The following is a 22,052-nucleotide window of genomic DNA, read 5'->3' as shown; positions in this document are numbered from 1 at the left end:
AAAAGACAAGCTGCTTCATAAAGAGCACGATCTTGTTAGCATAGCAACCGCACTCCCACTATCCAATCTTTCCTCTGCAGATAGTCTCCGACCTCTACGCGTACCCCTAAACGAGCGGCAGGAACAACCTCCAAAATCACAAGGTTCTTAACATTCAGCGTGAGAAACTACAAGTCCCAGGTTGCAGTGCTGCCTCAACCAAATACGACAGTACCCGCCAGAGAAACTACAAATCCCAGGATGCAATGCTGCCTCGGACCCACCCCCCCCCCCCCCCCACCACCGCCCCCCAGCACCTCTTTGAGGATGCTGTCCCCGCGGAAAGCAGATCAGGATCGGCGCTGCATGCTGGGAGTTAAAAGACCCAGAATAGGATTGGTTGAGACTTTCCAGGGACGACCGTCCTCTTAGGCTTGGCCTGTGGGAGAAGGGAGGGGGCGCTGCGCACTTCCTGTAGACGCCGGCGGGCGACGGACTCGGGGAGTCCCCGCCTCACCAGGTACTAATCTCCCGCGCGTAGAAAGCGTCCGTGACCCAGCGGAAGTGATTCCTCCAACTGCCCCGGAACCCACGGCGGCAGGCAGCTGGGGGTGGGGGGGGGCGGCCGTGGTGTAGGGGCTGTGGCGGTGCGCGTGGACCCGGTGCGGTGGCTGCGGTTGCTGCGGGGCTGACGAGTGAGTCTCGGGCTGGAGTGGGAACGGAGCTCCGGGCCAGCGTGGGGGACGGGGGAGGCTCCTAGTGGGCGCGCTCGCCATCCCACTTCCCACCCCTTCCCATTTGGGCGGGGAAGGAACGGAAGCTCTTAACCTTCCCTGGCCTCTTCGGCTCCTGGTTTGGGGGAGGGGAGACGAGGGCGGCGGGACCTTTCCTGGCGCCGCTCGGTGGGCTTGGAAAAGGGTGGAAGGAGGGGCGGCGGCCGGCGAGACTGGGCCTCCTCGGGGTTGAACGCGGGCAGGGTGGAGTTAGGAGCATGGCAGCCCTGTCGCTTTCCCTTTTTGCTTTCCCCGGGTGCACTCAGATTCGTTCTTTTCTTGGGGTCAGTCCCTAGTTATAGAAGAGGGCCTTCGTTCTTCCCAGTTGCGGGACCCCGAGAAGTTTACCAAGTTGTTGGGTGATCGCTGCCCGACTTGGTGTTTTGGGGCTGCCGTGCATCTCCCTCCCAGTCTCATCTGAAAGGAGGTATCTAATGTCAAGTACAGTGGCCATTAAGTTTCTCTTATGGAACCTCTTTAATACAGCTATGGAGTTCGAGTTATTAGTGCGAGCATTTCTACTCTGCATCGCCTTCAGCGTGGAAAACAACCGCAATCCTTTAGAGTTTTAAAACCTCATTTTCAAACTGCCAGATTTGCTTTCTGATCCCCAACTAGGTTCCTTTTTTGTTTAGTGGACTAAAATGGTACGTCTCGGATCTCGTTTACATTATAATTGTGGTATAATTCATGATGTTGAAATATCACGGTTCACCCGTGGATTCATTCATTTTGGAGATACAGTGGCAAGGAGACAACTATGGTCTCTGTCATCGTGGGTATTAAGTGCTTATTGCCAGTGATGATTTTGGCTTCATACTTAATTTTTAAATGACTGTCTTTTTTTTTCTTAAGTGTGAGATTTACCTAATAACTATCTACCATTCCAAAAAATATATATGTATATAAATTTATTTCAAATGGAAGATACTAGTTTCATTACATTATGGTAATTCTGTAATATAGTCAGTAGTTTGTAGTCAGAAGTTACAGTCAGTTCTATATATCAAGTTCCAAAGTAATATATATATTTTTTATTTTATAAATTTATTTGTTTGTTTTTGGCTGTGTTGGGTTTTTGGTGCTGTGTGCAGGCTTTCTCTAGTTGCGGCGAGCGGGGGCTACTCTTTGTTGCAGTGCACGGGCTTCTCATTGCAGTGGCTTCTCTTGTTGCGGAGCACGGGCTCGAGGCGTGCAGGCTTCAGTAGTTGTGGCACGTGGGCTCAGTAGTTGTGGCTTGCGGCCTCTAGAGCGCAGGCTCAGTAGTTGTGGCCACAGGCTTAGTTGCTCTGTGGCATGTGGGATCTTCCCTGGCCAGGGCTCGAACCCATGTCCCTTGCATTGGCAGGCAGATTCTTAACCACTGTGCCACCAGGGAAGCCCTCCAAATTAATATTTATATCTTAGAAATTGCTTGTTTGGTTTTTTTGGGTAGATTTTTTTCAGTACTAGAAAATAATCTGGAAAATCTTTGTATTTACACTGGTATATGTTAATGCATTTCAGCTAACCTGTCCTAAATGTTTACTGTTCCATTACTAAATAAGATCAGAAAAAGCTCACCCAGTGATGCTCCAAATTTCAAGCCTTGGTGATTAAGAAAACAGTAGTGCCATTCACTCAACTCTTTATTGAGCATCTTTTATATGATAGGCACTAAATGAGGCCTGCCCTCAGCGAGCTTGAGGAAGGAGGCTATACATTAAGTAAGCAAATACAGTTTCAGGTGGTGATAAATGTGAAGAGACTATAGCTAGATTAGAGTTAGATTAAGTTAGAGTGACTAGGGTGTGGTGTCTGATTTTGAAAGGGAAGTGATCAAGGAAGACCTACCTCTGTGAGGAGTTAATGCTTTGCCTGGAGACTAAAATAATAAAGATCTGAAGGAAGAGTTTTTCAGAGAGCAATAACTGTAAATGCATAGACCTTAAGGGAGGAATGAACTTGACCTATTAAAATACTTAGAAGGCCAATGTGGCTGGACGTTAATGAAGGAAGAGTGATGGGAGATGAGATCAGAGTGGTTAGCAAGGAGTAAATAAGATGGAACTTTACAGTCCTTGTTCTGTCCGTGATGAGAAGCCATTAGAGGATTTTGTGCAGGGGAGTGATATCTGGCTTATGCTTTTGATGACTAATTGCTGAGTGGCAAACTGACAGAGTTGGAGGAAAGTGGAAAAACCAGCTCCTAAGGAGGCTGGTAGTAGTTCAGTTGCCGTGTGGTAGCTTGAACTAGAGATATAGAGTTGGAAGTTCGTGAGAAGTGGTCTGATTTGGAATGTAATTTGAAGGTGGAGCCAAATGGTTCTTACCTTCGCCCCAGGACAAAAAAAAATTTGGAGGAGTCACCTGTTTTGCCCGAGCATCTGGGTGAACAGTAGCACCATTTACTGGAATGAGGAAGACTGGGGCGGGTGCACTGGTTTCTGAGGGATAAAGCAGGAGTTCTGTATAGACTGTACTGAGGTTGATGACTTTATACAGCTCAGAATTTGTGTAGTAGGCGAGTAGGATGTCCACTGCTGTTGCTCAGGGGAGAAGTCAGGCTAGGGGGGTAGTCTTGGAGTCATATTTTACATGTGATATTTAAAACTATGGACCAGAGGACATCAAGTAAAGAGTATTAATGGAGAAGAGGGCAGATGGCTGGGAGCACTCGGGTCAGAGGAGGAGCAAACAGTGACAGAAGCAGAAAGGCCAGGAGGGTGTGGCATCCATAATACTAAGGGAAGAAAATGTTTCAGAAGAGAGGGCGGAGTCAACTGTAAAACCCTAAGAGTAAGATGATGATTAAAAATTGACCCAGAGGGGACTTCCCTGGTGGTCCAATGGTTAAGACTCCGCGCTTCCAATGCAGGGGGCCCGGGTTCGATCCCTGGTCCAGAACTAGATGTCGCATGCTGCAACTAAGACCCCCGTGCAGCCAAATAAATAAATAAATATTTTTTAAATGAATAAATAAAATAATAAAAAAAAATTGACTCAGTGACCAAGTAGTTGAAATTTGACAAGAGCACTTTGAATGGACTGGAGGTCTAAAAAGTCTGATCAGTGTGGGTTACAGAGACGTGTGTGGTAGTGATGATGTTACAGCATTTTGATACGTTGAATTGTGGCAGGACAAAGCCCTTGGATCACTGTGCTTAAGTGGAAAGGTTGGCCTTGCATAGGAAGGATGATTTTTACTCAACTTTTGAAACAGGAAGTATATGGTATATAGATGCAGGTAGGATGAAGGTGGAAAGATAAGGCAGTTGGAGTGATTTGTTTCTGTTTTGTTGGTGAAATAAGTGAAGTTGTCAGGGTAGGGAGGAGAGGTATGTTGGAGGTTTAGGAGATGCTGTAAATTTTCTCAAAGTAGGAAAGCCAGTTTACTAGGTAGGAGGATCAGTACAACACCAAGTGTCTGTTTAAAGTGTGTGGCCATAAATTTAAAATTGAGACCAGTCAAAATGGTTGTGACTTTTCTTCAGCCGATTCAGTCTTTGGTTGAGGCCTGAGCTCGGTGGAGAATCGGCTTTGGCCAGGGTTGGGATTTGGGTGGGTAGCTACATCCGAGGAGAGGGCAGGGAGTTACGGGTGGAAGCACCGTGAGGCACGCATGGTGCCAGTCTTCATGGACTCTTCACAGTGGGAGGAAGCAAGGTCAGGGTTGGTTTTATATTTGTTTATTTTCAGCCCATCATTTAAAGGTTCTTTTTAATTATTTTATAGTGTGTAGAATCTATAATTAGGTACACACTGTATAGTGAAGTACTTGTTCATACTTTTTAGACCAAAACAAAGGAGTTTGGAGATCATTGTCTAAGAGGGAGATTAGGTAGGTTACGGGGTAAGGCAGACAAGACAGCCTCAGTGGGAACACACAGGACTCTAGAGCTCTTGAGTTGTGTGCTGTGTGGGAGTGACTCTTGCTTAATAAAGATGGGAAATTGGGAGTTATGGGCAGTTTGTTGTAGAGGGAGGGTGAATTTCACATGGGTTCAATCATGAAATGGTAGAGCTGGAAGGGACTGTAGACACAGTCGAGTCCAGTTTCCTCATTTGGGAGATGAAGAAACAGAAGTCTTATCATTTAACCTATCTGGGTCTCAAGATAGAAATGTGCAGAGTAGAAATTCAAATATGGACTTCTAACGACACTGAGTTACTTTGCCAAAAGTATTAAAACTGCCTACACAAGAGTTAAGTACTATAGGAGCATTGTTATAAGTTGAATAAGCCAGAATGAGAATTTTATCTCATCCTGAGATACATAAATTCAGCGACACTATAAGCACGTTCTAGGCAAGATATTCTGATGTCTTGTTACAAACTGGAATTGTGTAACTTCTGTCAATTTGTATTAATGGCCAAAGCCTCTCTTCTTGCCTCTTCAAATAGGCCTAAACATTAGATAATTTTTGTTTAATGTAATTTACTTCGTTTTCCAAATTAATCATATTCTTACATATTGTTAAGAACAAATCATCAAGCTGACTGACCATTGTTTCCTTCATGAGTGGCTTAGTTCCACATACCTGTTTCTTTTTAAAAATCAGTTTTAAATCATAGTTTTTTAGTTATTCTTTCAAACACGTATTTTTATGATTTTTTTTTAAAAATTGAGTATAATTGACCTACAGCACTACGTTAGTTCCAGGTGCACAGCATAGTGATTCTATATTTCTATACGTTACAAAACGATCACCACAATAAGTCTAGTGCCATCTGTCACTATACAAAGATGTTACAATATTATTGACTATATTCCCCATGCTGTAGATTTCATCCCCATGACTCATGACTCGTAACTGGCAGTTTGTACCTCTTAATCTCCCTTGCCTACTTCACTCATTCCCCCACCCCCTCCCCCGTGGCAGTCACTGGTTTGTTCTCCTGTATCTGTGAGTCTGTGGTTCTGTTTTGTTGTGTTTGTTCATTCATTTTGGTTTTTAGATTCCACATATAAGTGAAATCATGCAGTTTTTGTCTTTCACTGTCTGACTTATTTCACTTAGTATAATACCCATGTTGTCACAAATGGCAAGATTTTATTCTTTTTTTATGGCTGAGTAATATTCCATTATATGAGTAATCTTGTAATGTGTGTGTGTGTGTATCATATCTTTATCCATTCATCTATCGATGGGCACTTAGGTTGCTTCCATATCTTGATTATTGTAAATAATGCTACAAGGAATGTAGGGGTGTGTGTATCTTTCTGAATTAGTGTTCTTGTTGTCTTTAGAAAAAATACACAGAAGTGGAATGCTGGATCTATGGTAGTGCTTCCATGCTGTTTTTCATAGTGGCTGCACCAATTTACAGTCCCACCAGCACTGCGTGAGGGTTCCCTTTTCTCCACATCCTTGCCAAAAATGATGATAGCCATTCTGACAGGTCTGAGGTGGTATCTCGTTGTGGTTTCAATTTGCATTTCCCTGATGATTAATGATGTTGAGTATCTTTTCATGTATTTGTTGGCTATCTGTGTGTTGTGTGTCTTCTTTGGGAAAATGTCTATTTAGGTCCTCTGCTCATTTTTTAATTGGGGTTGTTTGGGGTTTTTTTGATGTTGAGTTGCATGAGTTCTTTATATATTTTGGGTATTAACCCCTTATCAGACAGATTGTTTGCAAACATCTTCTCCCATTCAGTAGGTGGCCTTTTAATTACGTTGATGTTTTCGTTTGCTGTGCAAAAGTTTTTTACTTAGTTTGATGTAGTCCCATTTGTTCATCTTTGCTTTTGTTTCCCTTGCCTGAGGAGGCATATCCCAAAAATACTGCTAAGACCAATGTCAGAGAACGCACTATGTTTTTTCCTAGGAGTTTTACGATTTCAGGTCTTACATTTAAGTATTTGAGTTTATTTTTGTATATGGTATGAGACAGTAGTTCAGTTTGATTCTTTTGCAGTAGCTGTCCAGTTTTCCCAACACCATTTATTGAAGAGGATGTCTTTTTCCCACTGAATATTCTTGGCTGTTTTGTCATAGATTAATTGATCATGTAAGTGTGGGCTCATTTCTGGGCTCTCTGTTCTGTTCCATTGATCTATGTGACTGTTTTCTACATACTGTCTTGGTTACTGTAGCTTGTAGTAGTGATTTGAAATCAGGGAGCGTGGTACCTCCAGCTCTGTTCTTCTTTCTCAAACTTGTTTTGGCTATTTAGGGTTATTTTTATATATATTTTTTTCTGGCAGAAAACGTGAGGTTAATAGGTGAGAAACTCCTTGTTTTACTTAAATGGCATCAAACTGTACCTATCATTCTAATTTGCTTTTTAAAAAATTAACAGTTTATCTTGGTGTTTCCATGTTATTATATACATAGGTTTAACTTATTCCTTTTCACTGTCCCATAATATTTCAAAAGTATAAATATACTATTTTTGTTTAGTATCACCCATTTCCCCTTCCCTCCAAAACTTGGTTCTTAGCAAGCTTTAATGTTTTCATTTTCTTATTACCATTGGGATCAAACATTTTTATACAGGTCTATGAGCTATTTGTATTTTTTCTTTTGCTATTTTTCTAGAGTTCAGTGGGGTTTTTTTACATTTGGTTCTTTAATCTGTAGTGTGTTTTTGTGAGTGATGTCAGTTAGACATCTAACCTTATTTTTTCCAGGTAAATAGCCAATGTAAAAAAGCAAAAAGATACAAAGAATAGATTTGCAGCTGTTGCTCTCATCTACTTAGCTAATCCATGCAAGTCAGCTGAAAAACTATTAGAATAGGAGAGTTTGTGAAGATCGTGGAATACAAGCTTAGCTTACCGAATTTAAAAGGTTTTCTTTAAAACACCAGCAATAACCTTTCAGAAAGTATAATCGAAAAAACAGATCCCATTCATAATGGGAACTGTAAAGTACCTAAAAGTAGACCTAACAAGAAATGTGTAATAACAAAATGTGGACTTGCTCAACTCTTTAGCAAAAACATGTTTATCACACTATTGTAATTAAAACAGTGGGGATATTGGTCAGGTATAAACAGATTGATGGAACAGAATACAGTCTAGAAATCCATGTAGTAATATAGTATATGATAAAGGTAACATTTCAAATCAGAAAAGGGATGGGCCGTTTAAAGATCTTTTTGGTGTTCAAAGATACTAGGATAAAAACTGATTTCAGTGTAGGCCCTAGGGTCACCTAGAATTTCTAAGTATTTGTTAGATAATAAAAATCTAAAAAATAGAAAACTATAAAAAAGTAATGTTTATATATAACACTCTAAAAGCACAATGACATCAAGCCTTTGTTCATGTCTTCTGCCTGGAACTATTCTCAACCCCCTGTTCAACCACTTCCTTTTACCTCCCTTATTCATATATACCTAATTCAGTTATGGAGTAGATGTTCAGATGTTCACACTGAGATTTTGTAACCCTAAACTTAGATTTTTATAGGTTATTTGTGGGTTAAGTCCAAATTTAATCATATTTCAAATATTTTTAACTTCCACGTAGGAATCAGTGTTTACTCTTAATTGTTAATGTTGATTTACTCTTTTCTTTGTTAGTGATGGGGAGCTCCCTCCCCCATCCAACCTTAACCCTTGTATAAATGATGGATTCGATTTACTATATTAAGAAGTCTGTAGAAAAACTGTTGCTACCCAAAGGGCTTCTAAGGTGTGACTTTTCATGGTTGCTTAGCTACTGCTAGTTAAGAAAACATCCTGGATGTTTTGCTCTGGAGATTTTCCAGAGAAAAGTTGGCACTTGAAATTCTTCTTCTTCTAGCTTTTCTAGCATTTTTTCCTTTTTTTGTGTTTTAGAAGGAGTACAAAGCAGTATGAACAGAAGAAAATAATAATGACTGATAAATTTTTTAATTGCCTACTACTATGACCAAAAAATGACATAGTACTGTTTTTAAATTTTAGATAACTAAGGATTTATATCAGCACCTCTCAGCAGTAGTGGAAAAGAAGTTTTAACAGGAGCCAGAATTTATTACCATGGCGGTATGGAATAATGGAAGGGAGCGTGGGCTCTAAAGCAAACCTACCCAGGTTTAAATTCTTACGTTGCCACTTAAGCTGTAGAAGCCTTGAGCAGGTAGCAGCCTCCTCGTGTTTTCTCATCTCTAAAATGGGAATGATGATTCCCCTGTGGAAGTGTTGTTTTAAAATAAGACAGTGTATGCAAGGCATTTAATGCAGTGTTTACACTCATTAGGCCCTCAAATGGTTGGTAAAAACGTTACCTTGCCCCTGCTGCCCTACTCTCACATTAGACATGGTACTTTAAATACCTCCCTCCATGCTTGGGGAGTGTTCTAGACTAACATTTAATTTTTACCCCGACTCTGTCAACACCTGGAGCAAATCATTCGCCTCTCTGTACATCAATGATGTTTTTTAAGGTGAGGGATTACATAGGTTTATTGCTCAGGAATTTCTTAGAGAATAGGATAATTAGGGTACACTGTTTTCCTGATAATGACATAAAAAATAATATTCGGATAAATAAAATCCTCCTTTGAAGAAATGCTGTTAAAATACAAATTACTGAAAACATGAGCTCTTTTCCTTTGGTAGTCATTTCTTTCGTGAAATTTAAGATTTCTCAAAAATTAAATTTTTTTTTAACACTTCATTGTTAAATCTCAGAACTTTGGTAGCCTCTGTGCAGAAGGGATGGAACAGTAAAATGTATTATAGATGTGCACACTTACATAAGAAGAGGGCAAGCCTTACCTTTTTTATTCACATGAAAGCTACTTCACGTCCTTGGATTTATCATGTTGTCATTCATTTAGCAGATACTTGCTTTAATGTTTACCAGTATCTAGTAGATATAGTATACAAAGATGATTAAGGCCAAGGGTGTCTCCTTCAAGTTCAGTTCAGCTCCTAAGGAACAACATATGTATTTTTAAACTGTTGTCAGAATAGTTACCTTAAAAAGGCAGGGGAAAACTCTGTATTTAGACTTTACTGTCCTGGAGGTGATCATCTTCTCTCAGATGTTCAGAAACTTGATACTGTTCCATATTGTGGTGGCTGGGAAACTTACATAGCAGAGAGAGAGAGTCCTTGCACTTGTAACACCAAGGACGTATTAAAAAATAACGGGAAAACATGTTATTCTGGCATTAATCTCAATATAGCATTGTTATATTTCAGGAAACTACTAAAGTTCCTGTGGACGCAAAGTAGAATTTCATAAGAACATAATGGGTAAGTTATATAAAAGTCATTTTGTAGTTCAATTAGTTGAAGCTTTCTTCTCAAAGATAGACCTTTGAAGTCAGTGAATGCAAGTAAGAAAGTAGAGTAGACTAAAATTAGTTGTTTAAATCAGCAGCTTATGTTTATTATATATTTCTTTTTTTTTTTTTAATTAATTAATTAATTTATTTATTTTTGGCTGTGTTGGGTCTTCGTTTCTGTGAGGGCTTTCTCTAGTTGCGGCAAGCGGGGGCCACTCTTCATCGCGGTGCGCGGGCCTCTCACTGTCGCGGCCTCTCTTGTTGCGGAGCACAGGCTCCAGATGCGCAGGCTCAGCAGTTGTGGCTCACGGCCCTAGTTGCTCCGCGGCATGTGGGGTCTTCCCAGACCAGGGCTCGAACCTGTGTCCCCTGCATTAGCAGGCAGATTCTCAACCACTGCGCCACCAGGGAAGCCCTATTATATATTTCTGAAAGGCAGATCAGTAACATTATTATGCCAAATTTAATTTGTGATTGCTAGTTATTGTACCTTAGGAAATTAGAAATTCTCCCAACAGACATAGAAAATGGTTTCTCTTGCCAAAAAAGAAAAAAAAAATACTAGAAGTATAAATTTAAATAATTGATAATTATTTTTATTTTTGTTCTCAGAGGTTGGCAAAAACTGCTGAAAATCTGTACACTTGAAAAGTCTATAATTAGAAGTTACATGCATTTTTATGAGTCCCCCAGCTTTTTATTATGAAAAATTGCAAGAATAATACACTATAGCCTTCACTAATTAACGTTTTGTCATACTTGCTTTTCCTGTATGTATACGTTTGTATGTGTTTATATACCCACATATACACACAAAAACACACATAAGCTTTTTTTTCTGTTCTATTTATTTAGTTGTACATGTAATACTCCACACCTAAATGCTTAAGCATGCATCTCCTAATTCATTCCATATTCAGAATTTCAGTTTTTTTCAATAGTGTTCTTTACAATGGGTTTATTATTTTTAAATCCAGGGTCCAATCAAGGATTACTTATTGCATTAATTTATCTCTTTTGTCTTTTTTAAACAGTTCCCTACTTTTGGGATTGCGTGAGGAGTGAGGTCTTTCATGACTCATTTAAATTTAGATTTGTCTGAGTATTTCCTCCTGAGTAGATTCAGATTAAACATTTTTGGCAGCGGTAGTACGTAAGTGATTTTGATATTTATTAATCTCAGTTTTAGGGATTTCTAAATTATTAACAAGTGAATGAGTAAATGGATGTTTGTAACTGAACAGTACTTCAGCTTTATCTTCTGTACTTCTCCTCGCTAAGTCTTCCTAAGTTTTTAGAATAAGCCTTAAGAGATATTTTCTTTCAGATATTGGTACCATAAAAATTAAAATTCTGTCAGTAAAAAATTGTAAAGTTATACATGTGAGAAAAGATCTTAAAGGGTTGTATAAAAATATATACTCCCTCAAAAAGTTACGTTGAGCCAACTCCTGTGGCTGAAGCCAGCATGGTGGCATTGAGGGTAGCTGGTAGCTACCTCACCTCTACTTTGAATTTTTAAAGCTTGATTATTTGTCTGTAGTCATTATTTCAGTATTCATGCAATAATTTAAACTGGGCAGTAAAATGTTTTGATCGTTTTTTTATGGATCAAGAGTAAAATGCTGAGTAAAGAAGGCCCTAAATTTTAGAATACAGGGCTTGTCAGAAGTTGTGCTCACATGGCATATAAACATTTATTCATAAACATACTATGCACCTTATTTTAAAAATGAGTATTTCAGGTCATAGAATTAAAGTTTTACTATTTGAATATTTTCTTTTAGTCTTCAAATTTGAATGTGCTGCTGTGTTCACAAATTGTTGATACTTCCATGAAAAATACTGGTAAATTTTCATCTAAAGTAAACATCCTTAGGAGTTCCCTGGTGGTTCAGTGGTTAGGACTTGGCGCTTTCTCTGCTGTGGCCCAGTTTCAATCCCTGGTCGGGGAACTAAGATCCCAGAAGCCGTGTGGCCAAAAATTAAAAATAAAAATAAATGAAGTAAACATTCTTGAATGTAAAGTTTATTCTGATATTGGAAAATATTTAGAGAATAATAAAACTAGGAGTTAAAAACTTTAAAATCTTGGTGGCTATTACTCTCCAGAAATGTTTCTGCTCTGAGTTATTCAGATATTAACCTTGGTAAACCTGTTTACTTTTAATAAATTTTGTGATTCAAAAATTATTTTACTACTTACTTTACTTTAGATGGAGAAGAGAAAACCTATGGTGGCTGTGAGGGCCCTGACGCCATGTATGTCAAATTGATATCTTCGGATGGTCATGAATTTATTGTAAAAAGAGAACATGCGCTGACATCAGGAACAATAAAAGCCATGTTGAGTGGCCCAGGTAGGTACATTTCTTTATTTCCTCTTAATATATCCTCACTTTTTTAATGTTTGATGAATGTGTTTTTAAGTTGAATTAAATGACTCATAACATTAAAAGAAAGACAGTAACTGTTCTAACATTAATTACTGCATGGTTATGTTGCATTGGGAAAAAAACGTCTTCTGCTATTTCCTGTTTTCAGTTATTTACCATAGTTTCAATAAAACCTAATTGAGGGGCTTCCCTGGTGGCGCAGTGGTTGAGAATCTGCCTGCCAATGCAGGGGACACGGGTTCGAGCCCTGGTCTGGGAAGATCCCACATGCCGCGGAGCAACTAAGCCCGTGCACCACAACTACTGAGCCTGTGCGTCTGGAGCCTGTGCTCCGCAACAGGAGAGGCCACGATAGTGAGAGGCCTGCCCACCGAGATGAAGAGTGGCCCCTGCTCGCCACAACTAGAGAAAACCCTCGCACAGAAACGAAGACCCAACACAGCCAAAAATAAATAAATAAATAAATAAAATTAAAAGAAAAAAAAAAAACTAATTGATTATTTTGTAATAGGAAGGATCATTTCCCTATGCTTCCATGGTCAGTTCACCACAGAAGGACTCTGGTGATTTGTGCTCCTGGTTACATGTAAAGTTTACCTATAGAAGTTATTGCTTCCCACATATCTACTGTTCCCATTTTACCTCAAGAAAATTTTTCTTGAGGATTGGAATTTCTGGAGCATAGGGTAATTCTATGTTTAACTCTTGGAGGAAATGCTGAACTGTCTGCACAGTGGCTGAACCATTTTACGTTCCTGCCAGCCGTGTATGAGGGTTCCGGTTTCTCCACATCCTCTCTGACATTTGTTATTTTCCATTTTTCTGATTCTAGCCATCTTAGTGGGTGTGAAGTGGTATCTCATTGTAATTTTGATTAGCAATTCCCTAATGACTGATGAAGTTGAATATATCTTCATGTGCTTGCTGGTCATTTGTATATTTTCTTTTGACGAATATCTATTCAATTTTGTTGCCCATTTTTTAATTGACTTGTCTTTTTGTTGTTGAGTTTAAGCGGTCTTTATAAATTCTGGACACTTTATAAGTTCTTTATAAATTCTGAACTTTATAAAGAGTTCTTTATAAATTCTTTATACCTTATGAGATAAATGATTTGCAAATATTTTCTTCATTCTGTAGGCTGTTTTTTCTTGATAGTATCTTTTGATGCACAGAAGTTTTTATTTTGATGAAGTCCAATTTATTTTCCCTTTTGTTGTTTCTGATTTTTGGAGTCCTGTCTAAAAATCCGTTGCCAAATTCAATGTCATGAAGATTTACCTTATGTTTTCTTACAAGAGTTGTGTTTTAAGCGCTTACATTTAGGTTCTTGATTTTAAGTTAATTTTTGCATATAGTGTGAATCAGCTTCATTCTTTTGCATGTGGACATCCCATTACTATTTGTCAAAGAGACCATATTGAATGGTCTTGGCATCCTTGTTGATAATCAGTTGACCATAGGTATGTAGGTTTATTTTTGGGCTCTCGATTCTTTTCCATTGATCTATGTATCTGTCGTTATACCAGTATCACGCTATTTTGATTTCTGTAGCTTTGTAGTAAGTTTTGAAATTGGAAAGTGTGAGGCCCCCAACTTTGTTTTTCTTTTTCAAAATTGTTTTGGCTCTTTCGGATCCTTTGCAATCCCTTTTCTATATTTTTTACTGTGGAGATTTTAGAACATACACAGACTTGGAGAGAATAGCATAACACACCTTCCTGTACCCATCAACTAGCTTCAATAGTTGTCAACATTTTGCCAGTCTTGTTTTGTCTATTATCCTAACTTTTTTAAAAAGAGTTATTTCAAGCAAATTCCTGACATTAAGTTATTTCACTTGCAAAATCTATGATAGTCCCCCTGCAACCTCCCCCCGCTTTTTTTTTTTCAGACTATCAATTTTACTAGAAACAAACTTATTTGTGTAATGTCCACATCCAGGTTATACTTAATCATGTTTCATCTTGTAAATTCATAATTAGAACTCTAGAGCCTTGAGCAGAATCCAGTTTATCTTTCTAGCAAGAATACTTTATAAGTGGAACTCTTGTAGTCCTATTGTATCACGTCTTTTAGCAATGTCAAGACTGATTAGTGGGTTCCAGAGTTATCAAGCTGATTTGTCCATGAGCAATTCCCCAGTCATACTTTCATATAATATTTAGTTTTAGCATTCACTGTGATTATTGCTGAGATTTACTTCATTTGGAATTACAAAACAGAGATTTTCTAGTTCTGTAATTTCTTCTGCATTTATTAGTTAGAACTCTTCTATAAAGAAGAACTATTTGGTTACCCTGAAATATAGTCTGTACAGGAAAGAAAAGATAAATGCTTGATTTTTTTTTTCCCTTTACATGTAATTTTTCAGAGTAATGAATTGGTTCTCCAGCATCCTCCAACAGTAAAGAATGTTTGTTTTGTTTGTTTGTTTGCATATATACTTTTTATTGGATACTTTTCAGTCAGGTGCAGTCATTCTTACTGATGCTCAAATGGCTCCGATTTTATGCCAGAAGGAGCACATCAGGTTGGCTTCTGTGTCCTTTTGACACAGCTTTATTAGTCTTGAATAGCTTTACTACTTTCTGTAATAACAAAATTTCTCCAGTTCATTTTGTACATTATTCCTCAATCCTAAAAACAGCCATTCGTTAAAGAGCCCTGGGGTTTGGGGGGGGATAGGTTTTTTTCGGTTTGTTTTTTAGTGGAAAATGGTACTTAGATACCCCACTGTGGGTGCTAGCAGTACTCATTGCTCCTGGGTTGAAGTGCTTTTAGACTTTTCTACTGGACGGAACTAGGATGTACTTTAGGGGAAAAATCCCGATGCCAACAAAATTTTAACTAAAAATTGAGATGAAAGGATTTTTACAGAGCCTGATCTCCTTTAATTTAAAAACAAGAGTTTTATCTTTGAAGCTTCAAACTTTCGGCGCCAAACTAATGTTTGCATGAAAAGGAATGAAGTACTGATGCATGCTACCAGGTGGATGCACCTTCAAAACATTATGCTAAGTGAAAGAAGCCAGACACACATTGTTGTATAATTCCATTTGTATGAAATATCCAGAATAGATAAATCCATAGAGACAGAAAGTAGAGGGGAGTTCCCTGGTGGTCTAGTGATTAAGGATTTGGTGCTTTCGCCGCTGTGGCCTGGGTTCAATTCCTGGTCAGGGAACTGAGATCCTGCAAGCCACGCAGTGTGGCCAAAAAAAACCCCAAAAACATAGAGAAAGAAAGTAGCTAGGTGTTTTCCAGAGGCTGCGGTGTGGGTTTTACTTGGGGTGGCGAAAATGTTTTGGAACCAGAGAGAGGGGATGGTTGCTCAGCACTGTGAATGTACACTGAATTGTGCATCTTAAGATGGTGACTTCTACATGAATTTCTTTTTTTATTATTATTAATTTTTATTGGAGCACAGTTGCTTTACAATGTTGTGTTAGTTTCTTGCTGTACAGCAAAGTGAGTCAGTCATACGTATACATATATCCACTCTTTTTTAGATTTCCTTCCCATTTAGGTCACCACAGAGCATTGAGTAGAGTTCCCTGTGCTATACAGTAGGTTCTCATTAGTTATCTATTTTATACATAGTAGTGTATATATGTCAGTCCCAATCTCCCAATTCATTCCACCCCCTCTTTCCCACCCAGTAGCCATAAGTTTGTTTTCTACATCCGGGACTCTACTTGTTTTGTAAATAAGTTCATTTGTACCCTTTTTTTTTAGATTCCACATATAAGCGGTATCATCTGATATTTGTCTTTATGTGTCTGACTTCACTCAGTATGACAGTGTCTCGGTCCATCCATGTTGCTGCAAATGGCATTATTTTGTTCTTTTCTTATGGCTGAGTAGTAGTCCAATGTATATATGTACCACATCTTCTTTATCCATTCATCTGTCAGTGGACATTTAGGTTGCGTCCATGTCTTGGCTATTGTAAGTAGTGCTGCTGTGAACATAAGGGTGCATGTATCTTTTCGAATTAGAGTTTTTGTCTTTTCTGGATATACGCCCAGGGGTGGGATTGCTAGATCATATGGTAACTCTATTTTTAGTTTTTTAAGGAACCTCCATACTGTTCTCCATAGTGGCTGTACCAATTTACATTCCCACCTGTTATACCAATTTCACCTAAAGAAAACACTAATGTTTGTCTAGTGTCAAAGGCTTAATAAGTGCCTATTGGTAATATTTCGTACATACATTTAAGAAAGAGAGTTTTCGTTATTGGCAAACAAAAATTTACCTCGTTGCTATGAATTATCTGCTGAATCCTTCTTTCTCCGCATCCCATCCTACCCCCAACCAATAGACAATTACTAGAAAACTTTTAAAATACTACATTCTCAGAAAGTACATTTTTCTGCCTTTTATATTCAGTGCACAGTGCTAGTGCTAGACTGCCAAGGAAATATTTTATCCCAACAGTAAAGAAATCATATAGCTAAAGAAATTCTGAGAGATCACTAAAAACAGTTTATGAACTGTTATTAAACAAAGGGAGGAAGTAGCTTATGAGATCTCATTAACATGACCATATTTTTAAAAACTAAAGGGGAAAACAATGGATTTACTTTCTTGAAAAGATTTTTTAAGTATAGTGTTTTCATTTATTATTTATATTTACATGACAACATAGCGCAGAGCTCCTGGTGATCTATAAGTACTTAATTTCCTAGATTGAATCTTTTTAATAAAGATTTTTTTTTATGTTTCTACTCAGAAATCTACATATTTCTACATATTTCATTTGATGCTAGTTGGGTTTATCCTTTTTGCATTATATTAGTTTTGCTAGGGCTGCCATAACAAAGTGCCATTGACTGGATGATTTAAACAGAAATTTATTTTCTCACAATTCTGGAGGGTGGAAATTTGAGATCAAGGTGTTGGCAGAGTTGGTTTCTTCTGAGGTCTCTCTCCTTGCCTTGTAGATGACTGTCTTCTTCCTGTGTCTTCACATTGTTGTCTTACCTCTGTGTGTCTGCAGCCTAATCTCCTATTCTGATAAGGATGCCAGTCATATTGGATTAGGGCCTTAATTACCTATCTCCAAACATAGTCACATTCAAGTATTAGGGGTTAGGACTTAAACATATGAATTTTGGAGGAACACAGGTCAGCCCATATATCACGAACAAATTCCTTTTCTCTTCCAGGTCAATTTGCTGAGAACGAAACAAATGAAGTCAATTTTAGAGAGATCCCTTCACATGTGCTGTCAAAAGTATGCATGTATTTTACCTACAAGGTTCGCTACACTAACAGCTCCACGGAGATTCCTGAATTTCCAATTGCACCTGAAATTGCACTGGAACTGCTGATGGCTGCAAACTTCCTAGATTGTTAAATAAAATAAATTATAATAAACTGTTAACTTTTTTCAGTATTTAATACCTGTAGTTCAGTTAGTAATTTTTTCATATATAGCATGTTGCCTGTGTGCAATTGAACTTTAAAGTTCGTTGCAAAGCAGATTATCTTCTGTTCTTTTGCATAGCAATCAGAGTTGAAATTTGTTTGCTACATCAACAAATTAAGGACATTTTCACAAATTGAGAAATAAACAAATATACCAATTCGTAGGTGGTTTTGCCTTATCCTTTGGATGTGATTTTTAAAATTAGAGCAGTGGTGATATAGTAAATGCTGAAATTTAGGCATAAATTCAACACGTTCTACAGGTAAATAATGGGGCTACATATTTTTATGTTTTTAGTGTTTTTTTTAAAACCTATTCTGATCTTATAGCTGTCATTAGCATTACTAGAGTTATGCAATTGCATATAATTGCATTATAAACATGTTTATAACTTAGCCAAAATATTGATTTTTATAACTGTCAAAGACATGAGAGTTGAAATTTCTTATGTGTCTTTTGATAAACTGCAGTATTGTTTAAGTGTATCTTGTCTTTTTGTTTATTGCTACAATTTAAGAACTTTATTTAAAATCAATTTTGGAAGATTACTAGGTACAGCTTTTGGAGCAGAGACTTTTTGAACTGTAGCCACATGGTCAACAAGTAAACTACATGACTTCAGTTTCATGTGCATTGTGCATTTCGGCCAGTCCATTGACTGTAAAGTTTCCTTTGCAATATTCATTCTTACATAGTCCCTTGTTGTGATTACACTTCTCATTATTTAAATATGTTTTAAAAGACTCACTATGAACTTTTTCATCTAGATCCTAAGAGCAAGACTTCTCTGACAATTCCAGTCTTCCTCCATTCAACTGAAATGTTATAAAATAAGAAAAACGTGGAGAGATGCAGTAATAATGCACTTTGATGTAGTATATTAATTATCTTCTGTTAATTAAAGTATGTCCCACTAGATATGATATCCATAATCTGGGTCTTCTACTGAACTCAAACTTATAGAAGAGGTCATTCAGCTTTTACACTAAGACAAAAAAAATTTGAAGAACATTATATAATAGAGCGTCTCTGCTTAGTCGTGGAAAAAGAAGCACTAGAGTTGGGTTTATTATTGTCTCTGTCTTAGTAGTAAAACAAAGCTGTTATTATAGGGTCTATAAATTTAAGTCTTCAGCTTACTTCTTTAAGACTGGTTCAATATGGACCAGTTTTTCTAGAACCTGCAAAAACCATAAACAACCAAGATCAATAAAAGTAATTTTTCCTCTTAGAAGACCTAACATTGTTATTGAAAGCAATTAAATATAAATGTTAGTTGCATATATTTTAGTAACATCTTAAGACATACTGTTACATATTTTAGTATAGAATTATCAAGTACAAGAATTATATTCTGCTACTTGGTGACAAATAATGCCAATTATGAACCTAAGTGGTGATCTTAAAGGTCAAGGTGATAGCTAGAATACAGTTTAACTTTGACCCATTTTAGTAGGTTACTTTATATGTTAGGTCCAGAAGTTACCTTAAGTTCAAAATATTGAAATAGAACTGAAAGATTAGGAAAAACTGTATAGCTTGCGGCAAATGATACTTGCATGTTAATAAAGACTATTGACTGAAAGGTTTGATGAACACTTGGTGTTTGATCTTTTCAGCCTTAATTTTCTGTTTTTCTGAAGATGTATGAAACTGTTGGCTTCAGGACATCTTGCCATATGATTGAATAGCAGGAATTTTTATTTGGTTCAGTTTAAGAGATGATTTTATATAGTATTGAGACCTTAGTAGTTTTCTGACACTTGGTGATTAGTTTACTTTTTGAATTATGTGCAAATCTACCCAATACTTTTTCTGCACAGAAAATAGTACCACAAAATCCTTTGTTTTATTCAGTTAATATTTCATTTTTGTATTGTCTAGATTATTATATGCTTTTTAGACTGCTTATCTCTCATGCAATTATTATTGGCAGATAAGTCTCCTTTTGAAGAGCTGTTAATATTGAGGAATACAATTTACTATAAGTAAATTCAGCTCATGTTAAAAGAGAAATACATTTAGAGACATCTTGCTATATATGGGGCTGTCAGCTGTGGGTCGTTTTGCTAAATTTATCAATTATTCTTTCAAAATGGTGCAGGTATTCTGAGAAATTATATAAAGTTGCTGTTAAAGATTGAAGAGTGTTTAAATCTAGTAATTCCTATCTATGTAGAGGAAAGTTCATACAAATTAACAAAGCTTGGTTGTATTTAGACTTAGCAGTGCTAAGTTGAGCTTCTGTTTAGTTATATCTAAGTTTGGTAAAACACATAAGATCTGGAAATCAATAGATGCGGTTGATTTTATATATGGTGTTTTAGTTGCAATATATAAATCTGATTTAATTCCAGGCTAGTCATATTTGTGTTAAGTCTTTATATTCCTATTAGGCTATAATAAGAAACTCAAATATTATATATTACGCCTAATGGTTTGTTGGCTTAAACAAATATTTATTAGTCTAGAAGTATTTTGGTATATCACAGCACCAAACTAAGAGTTAAAAAGTATAAAATCTTGTGCTAATAAGCCATGTTATCTTGAACAGGTGACTGGGTCTTCATTTAACTTCTAGGAAATTAAGCAGACTACACATCAATAGGGTGATGTTTACCACAGTTTTTAATGAACAAGATTGTGTTCGTGGATATTGCTTAAATCTAAGATTGTAACATTACAGATGATCAGATTAGAAGAATTATAAATGAGAAAAAATGCCTTTCTTGCTGCATCTTTTAAGTAACAGTCTATAAATTTCAGCTTTTGCTACTTTTGATTAAGCATTAAATATTACACAGCAGTACTAAATACATTAACTAGATTAATTTAGATACTTGTTGTTTTCTGTTGCCTGCTATGTAAAGAAAATTCAATTTTAGTGATGGTCATCATTAACTTTATGATACAAAGGGAAATTTATGTGCGGTTTTCATACCAGTATATGCAATGCCAGGTCAGCCCAAAACTCAGTTTTCATTTATGCTCTAATATAGTAATTTATCCTGAATTAGGTACATATGTATTTTCTTTATTTACTCCATATTTCTTTATCTGAAAACAGAAGACTTTTTTTTTAATGCCCTATAGAATATTCAGTTTCCCTTCTCCACATTCCCTTAGTTGCCCACCTGCCCCCCTCCCCATACACACACACTATGTTTTTTAAACTGGGAAAATTTTAATATTGCTTTGAGATAGAGCTCATGGTCTTAATCACCATATTGTTCTATAAGTTTTGTGTTTATGTTATTATTCTAATATAGGACACAGGTGCATCAGTATTAGGTTTGTTTTCCCCTCTTTATAGTACTAGATGCTTACCATCATTTTTAATACAAAAATGTTAATATTAGGTATATATTTATATGCTAACACCTTTATTTGTGATAGCGTCTATTGCTTCATTATTTAGAGAAGCATGTATAAGATGACAGCTTATAAGAAAAATTCAAATTTCATGTCTTTTTGTTCAACCAGAATTGTCTATATATTTTTTTAATTTCAGCCGCCTTTTACATCATGAAGTAAAGCTTGTGATTAATTCTGCCTATGCATACCAGCTGGCCCAGATCCACTGTTAGGATTTTTTAAATACATCAGTAGAATTTTAACTACAGGCATATTAAATTTTGATGCAGACTTGTCAAATATATTTTCCTTTTGAATCAGTATAGTGTCATTTCTGCTCTAGAAAACTTCAAGGGTCTGTACATCCATCTCAAGTATAATTTTGAATTGTAAAGTACATTTTCTTCAGACCATCAAAGAAGATTTTTGTTTTTCCGTAATTTCACCCAGCTGTTTTTGAAAATGCATGTTTCCTTAGTTTCTTACAGCCACCATTTGAATCAGCCGATATGTTCCTTTTTGATATTTGTTTTTTGTTTTAATGAGGATCCAAGACAAAAAGTTACAGTAGTTCCAAGGTCACAAGCTAATTTATGGTGAGATTCTAGATCCAGATCATAGTTCAAATTAGAACAAACATGGTGCTTAGATTCTAGAAACACCCTGTGAATGCTACATCCAGAAAAGATGTTTGTTAAGAGTATTGAAAGAAATAATATACAGAATATTGAAATGGTGGCATTGGGATAGGGAGTTAATGCATGAGCTGGGCTTATAAAGTAATAAATGCCTTTTAAAGTATATAACATTTCTATCCAAATGAACATCTTCCTTCACTCAGTAGGGCTATTGTTGCTCAAAAATGTTTCTGGAACTGACTTCAGAGCTTATAATAAATGTTCTTT

General features: G+C 37.0%; 1 protein-coding gene across 3 annotated transcripts; it reads left to right on the top strand.

Annotated features, from left to right (window-relative positions):
• Positions 1-299: 299 nt before the first annotated feature.
• ELOC (elongin C) lies at positions 300-18,278 on the top strand. Of its 3 annotated transcripts, none has more exons than XM_061171974.1 (4): positions 300-499; positions 9,875-9,928; positions 12,177-12,320; positions 17,531-18,278. In XM_061171974.1, exons 2-4 carry the CDS (start codon positions 9,925-9,927, stop codon positions 17,719-17,721), a joined length of 339 nt encoding a protein of 112 aa, XP_061027957.1. In that variant the 5' UTR covers positions 300-499; positions 9,875-9,924; the 3' UTR covers positions 17,722-18,278. The 3 variants fall into 3 exon arrangements, with proteins under 3 accessions (XP_061027957.1, XP_061027956.1, XP_061027958.1); XM_061171973.1 differs by lacking the exon at positions 300-499 and adding an exon at positions 562-674; XM_061171975.1 differs by lacking the exon at positions 300-499 and adding an exon at positions 8,654-8,710.
• The last annotated feature ends 3,774 nt before the right edge of the window (positions 18,279-22,052 follow it).

Source organism: Eubalaena glacialis, chromosome 17, assembly GCF_028564815.1.
Source record: "Eubalaena glacialis isolate mEubGla1 chromosome 17, mEubGla1.1.hap2.+ XY, whole genome shotgun sequence".
Lineage (NCBI taxonomy): Eukaryota > Metazoa > Chordata > Mammalia > Artiodactyla > Balaenidae > Eubalaena > Eubalaena glacialis.
Note: the sequence above shows the minus strand (reverse complement) of the source record. Positions and strands in the feature narration are given on the sequence as shown.

Bases quoted from the DNA above. Each gene is read 5' to 3' on its own strand.
- ELOC (XM_061171974.1), top strand. The intron at 12,321-17,530 runs GTAGGTACATTT...TTTCTCTTCCAG, and splicing joins AGCCATGTTGAGTGGCCCAG to GTCAATTTGCTGAGAACGAA.